At 38.6% G+C, this 17,057-nt stretch overlaps 1 protein-coding gene across 4 annotated transcripts in view; it reads right to left on the reverse strand.

Annotated features, from left to right (window-relative positions):
* Positions 1-17,057, reverse strand: part of Ralgapa2 (Ral GTPase activating protein catalytic subunit alpha 2) — a 272,091-nt gene that overhangs the window by 190,477 nt on the left and 64,557 nt on the right. For all 4 annotated transcript variants that reach the window (XM_040746440.1, XM_040746439.1, XM_040746442.1 and 1 more), the window contains exons 9-13: positions 16,368-16,567; positions 14,026-14,253; positions 6,169-6,336; positions 5,196-5,333; positions 165-313 (exon numbers count right to left, since the gene is read on the reverse strand). In XM_040746440.1, the coding sequence (XP_040602374.1) occupies positions 165-313; positions 5,196-5,333; positions 6,169-6,336; positions 14,026-14,253; positions 16,368-16,567 (883 nt within the window). The remainder of the gene's footprint in view (positions 1-164; positions 314-5,195; positions 5,334-6,168; positions 6,337-14,025; positions 14,254-16,367; positions 16,568-17,057) is intronic.

Consider the following 17,057-nt stretch of genomic DNA (forward strand, 5'->3'; position numbering starts at 1 on the left):
CAAGTGCTGGGTAGTTTCCTTTGCCACAATTCATAGAAGCTGCCAAGGGGCTGCTGCTTACCTTATTGTCAATTTTGTACAGATATTAGAAAAATGGAAACCTTAACACTTTAATTATACTGAAAAGATAGCTGTTTGGGGATGTTGTTCTGAAGTAAACTTACCATGTCTTTTGATTCATTGTAAGTTCCATTATCATGCGCCGAAAAATAATCAGAACAGCTTTACAGGCATCTACCTGTTCTCTCAGGAGCATGGGAACTTCAGCACATGGTTCCAGCAAAAAGACATTCGCAGCATTTGTAAGAAAGACCTTAAAGCCAACAATTTTATATTAGAAAATATAATTAATCATATATATCTGAGTAAATCTCACCTACAGATAATATTATCTCCCTTTGACCAATGAATCCCTATGGGTTATTTCCACAGACTCTTTCAATACAGCAACTGGCACCAATACATGTTCCAGGTATTGTAGCTCACTCCTTTGAATTGCCTAGGTAGACACCTACAAGGCCTTTCCCTACTATTCCATATAAACACTGTTGCTTTACTCATGAGTCATAAAATATTGGAGCTTGTTTTATCTTTCAACAGTAACAAAACAACAGCAACAATTTTAAAAAAAGAAAGAAAAAGTCAGGACCACAGTGTCAGAATGAGAAAGTCTGGGATGGACAAAGGTCAAGAAGTGGCCTGTGGCTAGACAACAGAGCTATAATTGTTTTTCCAAAGTGAATTTTAAGACATCAAGTTGGAGAAACAAGAATCAATTTATAGTACACCCATGTGGCACTGACAGAAGTACCCAGCACAGTACATGAAACCTACTTCTAAGGGAATATTCCAAGTATCCCCAAGAGGGATAAGGATTAAATGATGAGCAGTAGTGTGCCTGGAAACAGACAAGCCACATAGTTGATGTTGCATCTTCTAGGATTAGGACTTCTTAGTCTTGTTATTTTTTTTTTTCATGTGTGTGTGGTGTGTGTCTGTATGTTTGTGTTCCTGTGGGAGTGGGGGGGGCTGAACACATAGGCATGTGATATGGGGACCTGAAAATGACATCAGGTGTCTTCTTTACTCCCTCTCCATCTTCTATATTGAAGCAGGGTCTATTCCTGAACTCAGAGCTCAGTTTTCGCTTCTCTGGCTAGTTAACTTGTTCCAGGGATTTCCTGTCTCTGCCTTCCTGGCACTAGGATATAGGTGGGCGGCCAAGCCCACCTGACTTCTAGAAACTTCAGTCCTCACATAGTGTAGCAAATGTTTTACCAGCTGACATTTCTCTCCAGTCACAGGGCTTTTTTAAATAGGAGAAATCTATTATGCATCAAGACACAATAGTCTCGGTGAATTCTTAAGATAAAAGAATATTACAAAAGAACAATGAGAGAGTCAGCTGACTACTTTATGCTCTGCTCCAGATCTTTGAGATCCAAGTCCTTTGTTCTGTATTAGCAGGCTAACTCTGGTTCTCAGACAAAAAGTTACTGCTTACTACAGTGAGAGAACATGTCAACATCCACCTCAAAGGGGCAGGAAACATATTCAACAAAACCGTAGAGGAAAGCTTTCCCAACCTAAAGAAAGACATGCCAATGAAAGTATAAGAAGCCTACAGAACACCAGAGTGGACCACAAAAAAAGTTTCCTCACCACATAATAATCAAAACCCCAAACATACAGAATAAAGAAAGAATATTAAGAGCAGCAAAGGAAAAAGGACAAGTAACATATAAAGGCAAACCTATCAGAATCACACCTGACTTCTCCATGGAAGGTCTGAAAGTCAGAAGGGCCTGGATAGATATTTTACAAACACTAAGAGACCATAGATGCCAGCCCAGACTACTATACCCAGCAAAGCTTTGAATCACTATAAATGGAGAAAACAAGAAATTCCATGACAAAACCAGATTTAAACAATACATATCCACTAATCCTGTCCTACAGAAAGTATTGGAAGGAAAACTTCAACCTAAGGAAGGTAATTATGCTCACAAAAACACAGGCAATAGATAATCCAACTTTACCAAAAGTCAAAAGAAAAAGTGGGTTAAATTCACAAACAATAACACCACCACCAACAAATCAAAAACAAACAAGAATTAGCACTCAATGGTCCTTAATCTCCATCAATATTAATGGACTTAATTTGCCTTTAAGAAGACACAGGCTAACAGAATGGATATGAAGACAGAATCCATCCTTCTGCTGAATACAAGAAACACACCTCAACTTCAAAGACACACATTACCTCAGAGTAAAGGGTTGGGATAAGAGTTTCCAATCAAATGGGCCCAAGAAACAAGCTGGTGTAGCTATCCTAGTATCAAACAAATTATATGTCAAACTAAAATCAATAAAAAGAGATAAAGAAGGTCATTTCATATTCATCACAAGAAAAATCCATCAAGAAGAAATCTCAATTGTGAATATCTATGCCCCCAATACAAAGGCACCCACATTTGTAAAAGAAACATTACTAAAATTCAAATCACACATAAGACCTCAAACAGTTATAGTGGGAGACTTCAACACCCCACTCTCACCACTAGACAGGAACACCATACAGAAACTTAACAAAGAAACAAAGGAACTAACAGAAGTTATGACCCAATTGGGTTTAACAGACATCTATAGAATATTCCATCCTAACACAAAAGAATATACCTTCTTCTCAGTGCCACATGGGACCTTCTCTAAAATTGACCAAATACTTGGCAACATAGCAAACCTCAACAGGTACAAGAAAACTGGAATAAACCCCTGTATCTTGTCAGACCACCATACTTTAAAGTTAGAATTCAACAAAAACACAAACTGCAGAAACCCTACAAATTCATGGGAACTGAACAACACACAATTGCACCATTCCTGGGTCAAGGAAGAAATAAAGAAATTAAAGACTTCCTAGAATTCAATGAAAATGAAGACACAGCATACCCAAACTTATGGGACACTTTGAAAGCAGTACTAGGAGGAAAGTTCATAGCACTAAGTTCTCATATGAAGAAAATGGAGAATAGTCACACTAGAGAATTAACAGCACAACTGAAAGCTCTGGAACAAAAAGAAGCAACTCACCCAGGAGGAGTAGACGCCAGGAAATAATCAAATTGAGGGCTGAAATCAATAAAGTGGAAACAAAGAAAACAATACAAAGAATCAATGTAACAAAGAGTTGGTTCTTCGAGAAAATCAACAAGATAGACAAATCTTTATCCAAACTAACCAAAAGGCAGAGAGAGAGAGAACATGCAAATTAACAAAATCAGTAATGAAAAGGGGGACATAATAACGGACACTGAGAAAATCCAGAGAATCTTCAGATCACACTTTGAAAATCTGTACTCCACCAAATTTTAAAATTTAAAGGAAATGGACTATTTTCTGGATAGATATCACTTATAAAAATTAAGTCAAGAACAGATAAGCAATTAAACAGACCTATAACCCCGAATGAAATAGAAGCAGTCATCAAAAGTCTCCCAACCAAAAAAAGCCCAGGCCCAGATGACTTCAGTGCAGAATTCTACCCTACCAGAAATTCAAAGAAGAGCTACTTTCAATACTCCTCAAGGTGTTCCATACAATAGAAGCAGAAGCTTTGTTGCCAAACTCTTTTTACAAGGCTATAATTACCTTGGTACCCAAGCCACAAAAAGACACAACTAAGAAAGAGAACTACAGACCTGAACAAGGGGGAGCTCATGGACCCCAGACTGAAGGCTGAGAGGCCATCATGGGACTGATCCAGACCCCCTGATCGTGGGTGTCAGTGAGGAGACCTCAGCAGTCTTTGGGACCTTAGGTACTACATCAGTATTTACACCTGGTATCTGAATGGACTTGGAAGCCCATTCCATATGGAGGGATACTCTCTCAGCCTGGACACATGGTGGAGGGCCTAGACCCTGTCCTGGATGATCCCCCATGAAGGGCCTCACCCTCTCTGGGATTGAGTACGGGATTGGGGAGTTGCGGCAGGGGGAGGGAAAGAGAGCCGGTAGTGACATGTGAAGTAAGCTTGCTTCTAATTTTGATTAAAAATAAATAAATAAACAAATAAATGAAAAAAAAAGATGAAAAAGCTTTCATGTCCCAATTTTATAGGAAAAAAATCACGAATAATCAATGCCAAATAAAAATGTGACTCTGAATAAGGCTTTGAATAAGAGAAAACAAAGACTTTTCTGATTAACAAACTGAATCAGTTTTAGTGACAATGTTTTTTATATGACTAACCCACAAATAATATAATACAAAGCCTTTTAATTTCATGTGTTGCCTTCTTGAATTTAAAAATTCTACCCATTCCCAATAAAAAGTTTTCATATACTACACTTTTTCTTTTAATAATAGCTTCAAGAAGTCAACACATGAATACTTGTCACTGTATTGGCATCGGTAAGGTAGCACCAATCAAAGGATTTTGTTCAAACTGTACTCATGCCCAGCAGCAGCAGCAGCAGCAGCAGCAGAATGCTCTCATCAGACCTTCATCAAGTCCCTGTCTCCATGAGCAACCACTCAAGAGACAAGTTACTGAATATAAGAAGAACAAAACAACAATGTGAATCCTAAGAAACTTTTCAAGCTGTAGAGCTACAGGATGACTGCCGTCCATCCACACAGAAGGAGAGGGCTACAGGGACAAAGGGCAAGGAACCCTTCAAGTGTCTGTGCCAAGGTCACAGGCTATTACCGATGAGCTGCAGCAAAGTTCTCTGCAACTACATGAGTAAAATCATCTTTACTCTTTTTTTATCTTTACTCTTTTTTAAGATTTATTTTTATTTATGTTTCTCTTCCTTTCTGTGTGTGCCTGTGTGTCTGTGTCTGTGTGTGTCTATGCATACACAGGGAAGAAGTTCTTACAAACTAAAATCTAAGTAACTATTCAGATGTGCTTGGAAGACAGCTTCGGGTATAAACCATGTATATTTTACATTCACTGTAAAATAATCTTTCTCAAAAAACCTGAATCCAATTCTCACTTAGTTTTTGACTAGAAAAAAAATAATACTTTTCATTTGTGGGTGGGAAGAAAAATTAGAACTTAAGGTCTCTTTAGTGACCAATGCTCAATATAGCAGTGCACTTCACATAACATTATTCTAATTAAACAAAATGTTCAAAATGTCTTCTCCACCAGGGTTGTCTTTGGGTCCCCAATGGTAGCATACCTGCAACATAGCTTGGGCCCCAGCTTTCACATTTGTGTTGTCCTCCTCTGTCACACACCCTCTGCTCATGGCACTTGTGAAGGAATACGTGCGTCCCCAGCTGGATGACCGTTTATGACCAGAACTTTCAGATGAGGCCTTCAGAAAATAATAACCCATTAGCCAAGTAGGGGCAAGTCTGTGTTTACATACTTGGTTCCTTACACTCTGCTTAGCATCCAAGGTGGTCTCAGGCCTTAGTGTGTACTGATGCTGAGACAAAGAAATCAGGACCCTACACAAAATCTACTCGCTTATTGTTCATCTGTTACTAAAATGATTTCTCCAGTATTGAAACATCAAAACAACAGAACCAATTCGGACATTTAAAAATTTTAAGTCTTTGGCTAAGGATTCTAAATATTGTAAATTAATGTAATCAGGAAGATTAATATAATTTGCTTCTTCTGTGCTGTCATTTTAGGTTTATTCAAGCCTTAACTTTAAAGGGCAGTGCCTCCTGCAGGAAGACAGCTCTTCTGATATACCAGAAGTACTTGCTCTTTACTCGGATAATCTCTTCAAATATTTAATACAGATGTATTCTGAACAGTGAACTGCAAAAGACAAGTCTAGCAAAACATTCTCCATTTAATTTCCCAACAACTATTTATTTAAACAAGTCAAGGAGAGGATAACAGCTTTTCAGTCTCACAGAGAGAACTACAGAATGTGAGAAAACAGATGTCTTGCAACAGTGATTAAGAAAGTTGCCATATTCACGTGGCCCTAGGCTAAGGGTGAAGTGGATAAAACTGCCCACCAAAGATGGAGCATGAGCAATGTTTCTAAGGCAGGTCCTCACAAAACCTAACAGCCTGAGAATGCTATGCTCCTGTCTGTCTTCATGGGCATAGTGGGGCCCCTTGACTGAGCAGGTATACTTTGCCAAGAGGTATATACCCTCAACTCAGAGACTGAGCGATAATGTTACCTCCTTGGAGTTAGTCTCTGAAAGTCCTAATTTGTCAGCATCTTCTTTGGCAACATCCTGTTTATCTGGTTCCTCCATGAACACAGGTTTGTTCTGCAGGATCCACTTCCTGTATACTTGAACTACTTTTCTTGTTACAGATATCTCACAGGAAGGCAACAAAAATGCCTGAAAAGAAAAAAAAAAAACAGAACAAGAAACTCCTTAATGTCACACATGCTCAGATCGTCATATAGCCACCTTACAGTAATTTTCATTACCAACTTCAGAAACATTTAACTTGTACAGAGACCACACACATTATTCTAATACCATTCATCTGAAGGAAAATGACATCCTTATAATTGTAACAGAAAAATAATAAAGTTTCACAGATTCTTCTATATCTGGGTAGCTTTTTGAACAAAAATAACTAGACCATACATGTGCAGGTATTTTAATTGTCTATATAAAATAATTATAACTAAACTTGTAAGTTTCCTCAAAAAATCAGAAATGGTTTATAAAGTAAGAGATAGACTGTAGCAGGCATGGGAGCTGGCTGCAGTTCCTGCTCTAGGCTCTGCACTCAGAGCAATGCTGGAAACTTGAACTGGCCATGCTGTGGTTAGTTAACACCACAGAAGTTGGAGACGGCTACAAATATGGGCTCTTCTTGCTTGTTCTGCCTTTTTCTTCTCCTTCTCTTGCCTTTCTTTCATCCTACTTCTGTCCCTTCTTCTCGCCTTTATCCTCTACCTCCTTCCCAGGTTTCTACATTTATCACAACATCAAGTTCACCCACAAATGTTAACCAGTCTGGCCACTTAACACTGTGCACATTTGTAGGAACTTTAAATACTTTATGTGTGCATTTACAGACCAGAAGTCCATACTGGACGTTATTCCTCAACTGCTTTGCCATCTTACTTTATCAGATAGGATCTTTCACTGAATTTGAAACTTGGCAATTTGGCCAGACTGGCTGGCCAAGAAGTCACAGGGTCTTCCTATATCTGCTTCCTTAGTGCCAGGATTACAGATACATGGTAACCACATTTTATTAAAGAGGATCTGAGCATTTTACCAACTGAGCCATCTCTCAGTCAAGGAAATTTTTAATATTAAGGAAACTCCTTACATATTTGTGATTTACTGAAAGAAGATAGAAAAAAATGACTTTGAAGAGGAAATGCATTTGCCTTTTGCATCTCAGATTTAGGGCCTATTGCTATAATACAAGGTAGACAGGAAGGGCCATCACCCTATACTCAAATGACTGAATGACAAGGACAAGGACACAGACAAGGACAAATGAGCCACAGACGTTTTTTAAATACTACCCCTAAGTTTCACAACAAAGGACTCAATGACAGGCAGATGTTGCTTCAGCGGTGGTACATAAGATAAGATACAGGAATTCCCAGAGGAGTCAACCAGATCACATCAAATTCCAGAACACAGGAGTCTGTGTTATCAAAAGATTACAAATATTGAATAAATTAATATTCTGCCATGTGACACAATAAACACAAGAGATTATGACAAAGTGAATGTTGTTTCACTGTCTTCCTGAATTTTATTACAAAAAAACACACAGACCCCCTGAACGTGGGTGTTAGTGAGGGGGCCTCAGGCAATAAATCAGCATTTAGCTCTGTCATCCAGATGGACTTTGGGAGCCCATTCCATGTGGAGGGATGCTGTCTCAGCCTGGACACATAGGGGAGGGCTTAGGCCCTGCCCCAGATCATATGACAGACTTTCAAGAACCCCCATGAAGGTTCTCACCCTCCTTGAGAGTGGAGTAGGGTTTGGGGGAGGGTTGAAGGGGGGCAGGAGAGGAGGGGAGGGAAAGGGAGCTAGGATTGACATGTGAAGCAAACTTGTTTCTAATTTAAATTTAAAAATTTTTATAAAGGAGTGATCACACTGTACTTACAGGTAATAAGGGGAGAGATTCTGCACATTTTATTTGTACCAAATATAATAATAGAGTAGAAAAAAATTAATTTTTTCATAGTGAATAGCCATATCCCTATTCACCTGGTGTTTTCAGCAGTAACTATATTTGCTTTATATTTATCTGTCAACTCATCCCTCTATCCTTCCTTTGATTCATTCTATTTCTTTTGTACTTTATTAGTCCATCCGATCTATAAACACTTTAGCCTCCATGTCTCTGATTGAAGTCTGACATTTTTTTATTGTACAATATATAGAAAAACTTTACAAAGAAGGAAATACAGGGACCATTATATCAGTTCTCACAAAATGTAGACAAATTAGTAATCTGAAGCTGATATAAAAGCATAGCATATCATCCTCCTTACAGACAGCAAGAAGTAGTTCTTGTATAGGGGAAAATAAAGTTATAAAAATTAAAATGAAACAAACAAACAAAAACCAAAAATACCTCTACAAACAGCCAGGACAATAATCCCAGCACTCAGGAAGCAGAGGCAGGGAGATCTCTGTGAGTTCAAGGACAGCCTGGTTTACAGAGCAAGTTCCAGGACAAGCTCCAAAGCTACAGAGAAAACCTGTCTCAAGAAAAAGAAAAAGTAAAAGATCATTGACCATGGTTGATTTCCTGAAAACACACCTCAAAGAGTAAAAAAGCTATGGATACCATCAAAGTTAATAAAGATTCAATATGAACAGGAGTAACCTCTTGATAAGGAGAAATGATAGCTCACCCACTGATGTGACAATCCTACAAGTTATAAGGAAGCTCACCAAACAAGGGTCATGGCAGGGTTCTGTTTTTGTCTTTACAGGAAAATGGAAATACCCATCTTCAAGAAATCAAAAGACGTTAGAAATCTTTATGTCTAAGGAAGACAGGAAAGCTATTCAGACGAAAATTGATAAAAAAAAAATCAGACCTAATGGTACCGATATTCTCTACAGGGTAAAAATCTCAATACCTAAATATCTATATATGCTTGCTTCTCAGAAAAATTGTAAACCCAACTCTGTTGTAAATCAAAGCTGGCTTTAGAGTCAGAGCATAGCTCTCTCCTTCTCTAAATCCAAGCATGCTATCAAAAGAAAATATTAAGAGTTTCTGTCTCATATCAGAAGAGGCACCTGGTGTGGGACAGAAGAAAGCTAAAAATATACAGATTATTGTTATCAAAAATTCTTTTTCTCCCCATACGTATTCTTGATTCTTTGGAACCTTTCTTTACATATAATGCTACCCTAAAATTTAAACTTTATTTTCTGATATTACTAATGTTTAAGTTTTTCCACAGTGAACAACAGAATTTCCTAAAAGTGATCTCTGAAGTCTCCAGAGGAAGATGGGGCCCCACAACAATGAGTTTACCTGGCTTATAATGATGCCATTGAATCAATATACACCACTCAAAGATGATCTTGGACTATAAACTGCTCAAGATAATTCCAAGGTGACTAACTGAGATGGTCCACCATCTTACACCTCTAACCGGAACTTCAGATAAGCTTTGCCCATTACTAGACAGCAGGAAGCAATTCTAGAAAATGACACCCTCTCTCCCAACAGATTTTGTTTTCTCAGGGTTATGGATAGTTGTTATCTGTTAGGCATTTGTTATAAATTGTAATAGGATTGGGGGTGGAACAATGAAGTTTAGACTCAGGAGTCTCGTTTGGAAAAGACAAAAGGGGGATAGATAATGACAGGATAATAAGGCAGATTATTGTACCTACTTATAAACTAATTCAGCAGCTATCAGCTTTAGATAATTTGCATTGGTATGGATTTTTGTATACTGATGCAAATGTAAAATTCTTTTTCTATTCCTGTCTAAGATAATTTGTATATTGATACAAGTTCAAAACTTGTCATATTAACATATGTTCTACTCCTATTTAAACCATTTGTATATACTCATACAAATGCAAATTACACTTGTCATGCTATATGTATGTTCTACTTCTGTTTAGGATATTTTGTATGTTGATACATAGTAAGGATGTTGTTATCATATTGCAATATACAGTTCTACCTCTGATCAAGATATTTTGTATATTGTCACAAATTCAAGGTCATTGTCCTTATACTGTATAGATGTTTACAGATTATTTGTTTTTTTCGAGACAAGGTTTCTCTGTGTAGCTTTGGAGTTTGGAGCCTATCCTAGCATTCACTCTGTAGATCAGGCTGGCCTCGAATTCACAGAGATCTGCCTGCCTCTGCCCTCCGAGTGCTGGGATTAAAGGGGTGCGCCACCAACACCCAGCCAGATTGTTTATTTTTATATGTGAATCCTTAGTCTTTAAGCTATTTAGGTCAGTAAGAAATATATGGTAATCGTTACCCATGCTTGTCATACCTATAGCCATATCTAGTTAGGTTTTCTAAATATACAGAGATATATTTCAGATGGTTAGGTAATCTTCAGACACTTCATAGACCTAGGGAATATGGCATTTAAGTGTTTTAATAACTTAGAATTCTATTGACGTGAGACATGATTGCTCCTGGCAATCATGTTGGGTATCAAAGACACTCCATACAGAATTTGTCTTCTTCTTAGTAAAATGGCCTGCTAGGCAAAGAACTGCCCTTGCCTTGTCTGCTGACAGTAAGCACACTCTCCAATCTGGACAAACAGGACACAAGGAAAAACGACTGTTGAATCTTGCCAAGACAGGGTAGGACAGTCTTTCAAATTTTCCTGCTTCTGAAAATGCTCTGTCATATATTCTAGGCCTCTAGTCAAAAGTGGATGTTCTTCAGAGACAGTTGCCTTTGGCTGTTCTGTGATGAAAGATGCCTTCTACACACTGTCCTAACTGCAGAGTCAGCTATTCCTGGGAAAAGGACTTAAAATGGCATGGGACATAAAGTTATTTAATCAACAGCTTCTATTTTTTTAGATTTACAGAACAAACCTAGAACCTCTGATGACTTTATGGATACAAACAGTCTGTGCATTAGAAAAGCAAACTACCAAAAATTCAGAATTACTGCTGTTCCTGCCAATTTCAAAGGCCTACCCACCCCATGTCCCCACCCAAAATCAATCCCTATAAAGCCTTGTACCTGCAACCCCTCACAAGATGGTGTTGTCGTCATTGTCTTCTTCTTCTCTTCTTCTTCTTCTTCTTCTTCTTCTTCTTCTTCTTCTTCTTCTTCTTCTTCTTCTTCTTCTTCTTCTTCTTCTCCTTCCTCCTCCTCCACCTTCCCCTCCTTCTTCTTCATCCTCCTTCTCCTCCTCCTCCTTCTCCTTCTCCTTCTTCTAATATATCCAAGAGTCCTCACCTACCAACTTTCCAGCTTATTGTCAATAAAGCTCTTCTTTTCCCCACCACCTTCTCTCTTAAATGTTTGGTTTCACCAGGTAGCAACAAAACTTAACCCTGCAGTGTCTTATTCAGGGTTTCTATGGCCACGATAAACACCATGATCAAAGGTAAGTTGAGGAGGAAAGGGCTTATTTGGCTCATGTATTCCCATCACCATTCATTACTAAAGGAAGTTAGAACAGGAACTCAAACAGTGCAGGAACCTGGAGGCAGGAGCTGATGCAGATGCCATGGAGGATGCTGCTTACTGACTTGCTCCTTATGGCTTGCTCAGCCTGCTTTCTTATATAACCCAGGACCACCAGCCCAGGGGTGTCACCAACCACAATGGATTGGACCCTCCCCCATCACTAAGTAAGAAAATGCTCTACAGGTTTACCTGCAGCCCAATCTTAAAGCATTTCCTTAAATAAGGCTCCCTCCTCTAGTCTGTGTCAAGTTGACATAAAACTAGCCAGCACACACAGCTATGCTGCAACTGATGCTTATGTAAAAATGCTGCAAATACTCAGATTTTCAAAGGGAAAAAAAGAGAAATATCTGTAGCTATAGCAGGATATTCTCATTGGATAGAAAGCAAACAAAACCAGGATAGAGCTGGGCAAGAAGCAAGCAAGGCATCAGGCCTGCTCCTTAGAGTTTCTTGCTTCAACCTGTCCCAGTTTTTACCTCTGTCACTTTGAGGCACATGCAGGATCGTTTCTTTACCCAATTTAGTCTATCTTCTGCTTTAAAACTATACACTGAGGTCTTCTTCTGTTTTAATAAACATCCCAATTGTTACTATCACTCATTTTAAATTCTGTTTTCTCCTTTTCTACTATGTATTTGTCAGGTGTTATAGTTTCTTCCTTACTTCAAACATGTTCAAGTTTATCTTTTTCAAAATGTTAAATGTACTGATCCCCAAGTTTCAACTTTAGAACCGAAGTCCTTATAAAGTCTTCCTGGCTCTGATTTGTATGTCAAGAGGTCTGGTTACCAATTCCTAAGTGCAAGAGTGACCTAAGATTATTACATCCAGCTAAGCTTCTGGCCACATTTACAAGCAAAAATCAAAACAAAAACAAAAACAAACAACAAAAAAATAAAAAACCTACACTCACAATTTTCTAAAGACCAAAAAAAAAGGGGGGAATTTTGGGTTACCTTCTTGAAACTACTCAATGACAAAAAACAAACAAAAGCAAGCAAACAAACAAAAACAGACACAATATCCAACAAAGCAAGTACTCTAAAGCTGTGGAACCAAGATGATTTGCTAAACACATAACTAAGATTAAACAACCTTATACATTATGACTCTTAATCAATTTCTGATAATGATACATTTATTTATTTAGTCAGTCAGTTTGCTTGTTTTCTGAGACAAGGAAGATCTCATGTAGCCCAGGGTAATCTCAAGCTAGCTGTGTAGCTGATCCTTGCTTTAAACTCCTGGCTCTCCTGACTCCATCTCCCAAATACTGAGATTACAGGCTTTTAATCACAGTTCAGTGGTACATTTATCCTTTATAAGATAACTTTATAATGTAATACAATTGGCTAGCCACAATATGCCAGTCAAAACTGATACCAGACGTTGCTGTGCCCCACTCGGGAGCACTAACCCTGCTGCAAACCTTGGGCATCAGTTGCAGTCCGGCTTCTGATCTCTTCCTTTTCTTTCCTTTGCTCTTTCCTGCTTCAGCTTTTGCCAGCACCCTTCCTATTGAGGTATGATATTCCAGGGCCCCGGACGAAAAGCCTTTCTTTCCTTGACTCCCTTTCTCATCCATCTCTTTTCTCCTGGGTCACAAATATTTCTATCACATACTCATGTCATACAATGTTTTAGGAAAAGTAGAACTTTCTGAAAAAGCCTTTGGGTGTGTGAGCTCTGAAGCTCTGGGAACCTAGGTTCACTTGGTGTTAAGAACTAAGAATAGCTTCCTATCCACCCAGCTCTGAGATGAGTTTGCTGTAGAAGCATGAAAGTATTTGTTTAAGTTTCCTACACTGTATAGTGATTAAAAAAAATAATAAAACTTTTTCGTGGGTCATTAAAAACTTATGACAAACTAAAAGTGGGCCTAGAAGGGCCATTACTTATTTTTATAATTCAGACCAAATAATCAATACTATCACTTACCATGTCATAAATAAAACAATAATGCTACAGTTTGGATCTGGAATGCCCCCATCCTCCCCTGGGCCCATGTGTAATTTGGTTCTGACTTGGCTCGAGTGAGAAGTGACATAAACTTTAAGAGGTATGGCTTAACGGGATATTATAGTTCATGGCAGAGTGTGCCCTCAGAGAAGACTGTAGGACTCTAGTGCTTTCTGTTTTTTTTCACACCCATCTATGAAGTAAACGTGCCTTACCTGCTTCCTGTCTCTCCCTTAATATACCACCCTGCCACAGACCCAAAGCAACGGAACCAAGTGATCCTGGACTGAGACCTCTGAAACTGAGACAAAATACACCTCCTATATTTTAGCTGATACCAGTAAGGCATGTGTTAGAGCAATGGGAAGCTGACTAACTCAAGAACAAAGAGGACTTCAATTTCATGAATATAAACATACACTCACCTGCCGAAATACTTCATTCACAAAATTCACATAGCCTCGTGTTGACAGGAGGATTTGCTGCACCATTTCATACACTGTTCGATGCTCTTCTTCGATGCTACAGAGACTGGAGTTGCTGAGTCTTCGGTCAGATAAGGTGCTACTGTTAGAATGGCTTTTGTCCTGCTCTGTGGACCCATCACCATCCAGCTCTGGAACCTTTTCTTGTGCTGCACCAACACCAACGGTCTGGAAAATGTCATCATACATCATAGCAATCCACATCCTCAATCACCAGCACCCAGCAAAATTGAGTCTTGTCTTGCTCATTGCCTTTTGGGATTTGTGTGTGCTGCAGCACTAGAGATGAAACCTACAATCTCACATGTGTAAGCATGTGCTCTGCCAAGGATCCACACCCCTGGACTGAGGTCGTGTCTTCTTTCCAAGTACTCTGATTACCATGAACTTGACCAGGATATAGCAAGGTGCCTGAAGCATGACTCCTGAACTTCTACTTACCAGTTAATCAAAAAATCCTTCTTCAACTCAGTGACTTTAGCAGGAAAACTACTATGTTATTTTAGGGAAGAGGGCTGTGAAATCTTGTCAGCTAAAAAGTTTAATTTGCATTTGTGAAACCACAAAATAAGTTAATGTGTCAATGCAATGTGTGCCAACATCACACCAGAGCTCTACACTTACTCATTTACTCTGCTGTCACAGAGGTGTGAAAACTTGGAAGACTACTTATAACAAAAGCACTGAGAATCAGCAGGTCCAGGCCCAGAAGGTGAACAGTTAACATTTTCCATGTCTTAAAACATTTTGTTCTTGGAGTCCCTAGTAGCCATATAAGAAATCTAATGACCCTGCTAATGAAACAGTATAAACCAGTTCCAGATGAGCCAGCCTTCTCTCCAACTAGCAATAACAGGCATGTGAGTGAAATCATCTTAGATCCTCCAGACCAACCATCTACCAGCTAAAACTAAGCACCCAAGAGCCCGTGAAACTCACAAGATGTACTAAGCCAGATCCTGTCCCCTAAAGTAAAATCAAAAAATTAAGTTGAAAGCTTTCTGCTTTTAGAAACTAAGTTTTGAGGTTTATTTTACAGCAATGAAATAACTAAAACAGCATGAAGAATTATGTAGCATCAAGCACCTTGACAAGATAGTAATTGATTTGTTGTTTTGTTTGGTGATAGCTTCCTTGTGTTTTGGTTTTGGTTTTTCGAGACAGGGCTTCTCTGTGCTGTCCTGGAACTCAGAGATCCACTTGCCTCTGACTCTGCAGCATTAGGATTAAGTGCATACCACCACACTTAGCTTCCTCCCTTTAGATCTATGAAAGAATATTGTATTTTACATTGGAATAAAAATTTTAAGGAAATAAATGTAATCATTACCATATTTGTTTCATCTTCTAACTTCTGAAGTATAAACTTAAGGTTTTTTGTTTTGTTTTGAACTATCTTTCAGCAAGCCCTCCATCATTCTTATTGTAATTCTATCCCAAGACTATTGAAAACAAGCTTGCCCTCTGGGTCCTCTGACAGGCTCTAGACTTCTTGGTGTTCCTCCTTCCACCAAGGCAATAATGGCCCTGAAGTACACCAACTACTGATCTGCTTCCTCCAGTTTATATTTCCCCAGCTTGGATCAATGTCCTATTTATGGACCCTCCTTGACATCAGCAAATCTTCAGTAAGTGCACTATACTTGCTGGGCCTATTCTTGGGGACAAGAAACAATAATAATCAGCCCACACCAAGCCATGACCCTTCATATTGACTGATCTCTGAGTTCTAAAAACAGTAGTGCTCTACCAAGCATACATACTGAAGACCCTACTACCTAAGAAGTTTTCTGAAGGCCTCAGACAAAGGCAGATGTCTTTCTAGAAACGACACCATAAGGCAACAGCCCCTGGATCCTGAGCTGCTAGTCCAAGTCCTCTCCTGAGAAGACAGAGGAGGGCATGAGCCCTCTCCATAGGCCACATCTACATAACCTGAGGCCCTTCCAGCTACTGGTGATTAATGAAGAAAAGACAGGACCCTGTGTCTGTGCTCAGAAGAGACAACACTTAAGCAAAGGAGAAAGAAGGGAGACGGGAGAGTACCCACGAGAGCTATCATCTCAGAATTCTCCTTGTCCCTGAAGTTGCCTTCTTATAGCCAATTCAAGTACTTCATGCCATTGCTTCAGACTAAAGCCCCCTCTGAAACCTCAGTCCTTCAGACATGTAAGCCAGTAACTAAAAACCTACAAGAACCACAGCTCTAACAGTTTCTTTGCTAATGTGTGAGTGTGTTTATTATATAAGAAAAAGAGATTTTGAAACAATGGCTGGCATACCTGGATGATCTTAGGCAATACATCAACTCCATTTTTAGTGTTTTGTGTTGCAGTTAGATATTTTTTTTCCAAAAAGAAAGTTACAATCCATTTAATGAAAACAACACGAGCTGCCATGTATGGAATTTTTGTACTGTAAATTGTTTCATTATCTCGAGTTATAGTAACATATACTGGCTTTGGTCTCAAATGGGGGATTTCTGACAGAAAGAAAAAGAAAACATAATAATTAAGTTAGTGAATCTTAACATCACATAATCTCTATGAATGGTTCCAATTAATAGACATATATTTGTTTGTTTGAATAGTAACTAAAACTGACCACCTATAAATGTTTAAAAACAGTATCTTCTAGAAGGCTTGATTCTGATTTTGCCTTGCAATATAAATAAAAAAAGGTGGCTGTTATTGCCTACATACTGCAATAGTATATCACCATGCTAATTGCTCTCATTGACAATTTTGAGGATAATTTGAGACTACAATAGTGAATATATCTTTATTTCTGGCACAGCTAATTTAATGTTATTTTATGACTGGAGCAAATGTAAAAGCAAACATGAACTTTAGCAAAAAACAAAATCTAAAGCTAGATATGGAAGTATAAGTCTGTAATCCCCACACTCAGGAAGCCAAGACTTTTCATCTAAATAAACTCAGAAACTCAGTTTTCATTAAGTTTCAACAACT

The sequence above is a fragment of the Mesocricetus auratus genome, unplaced genomic scaffold, assembly GCF_017639785.1.
Source record: "Mesocricetus auratus isolate SY011 unplaced genomic scaffold, BCM_Maur_2.0 Super-Scaffold_100004, whole genome shotgun sequence".
Lineage (NCBI taxonomy): Eukaryota > Metazoa > Chordata > Mammalia > Rodentia > Cricetidae > Mesocricetus > Mesocricetus auratus.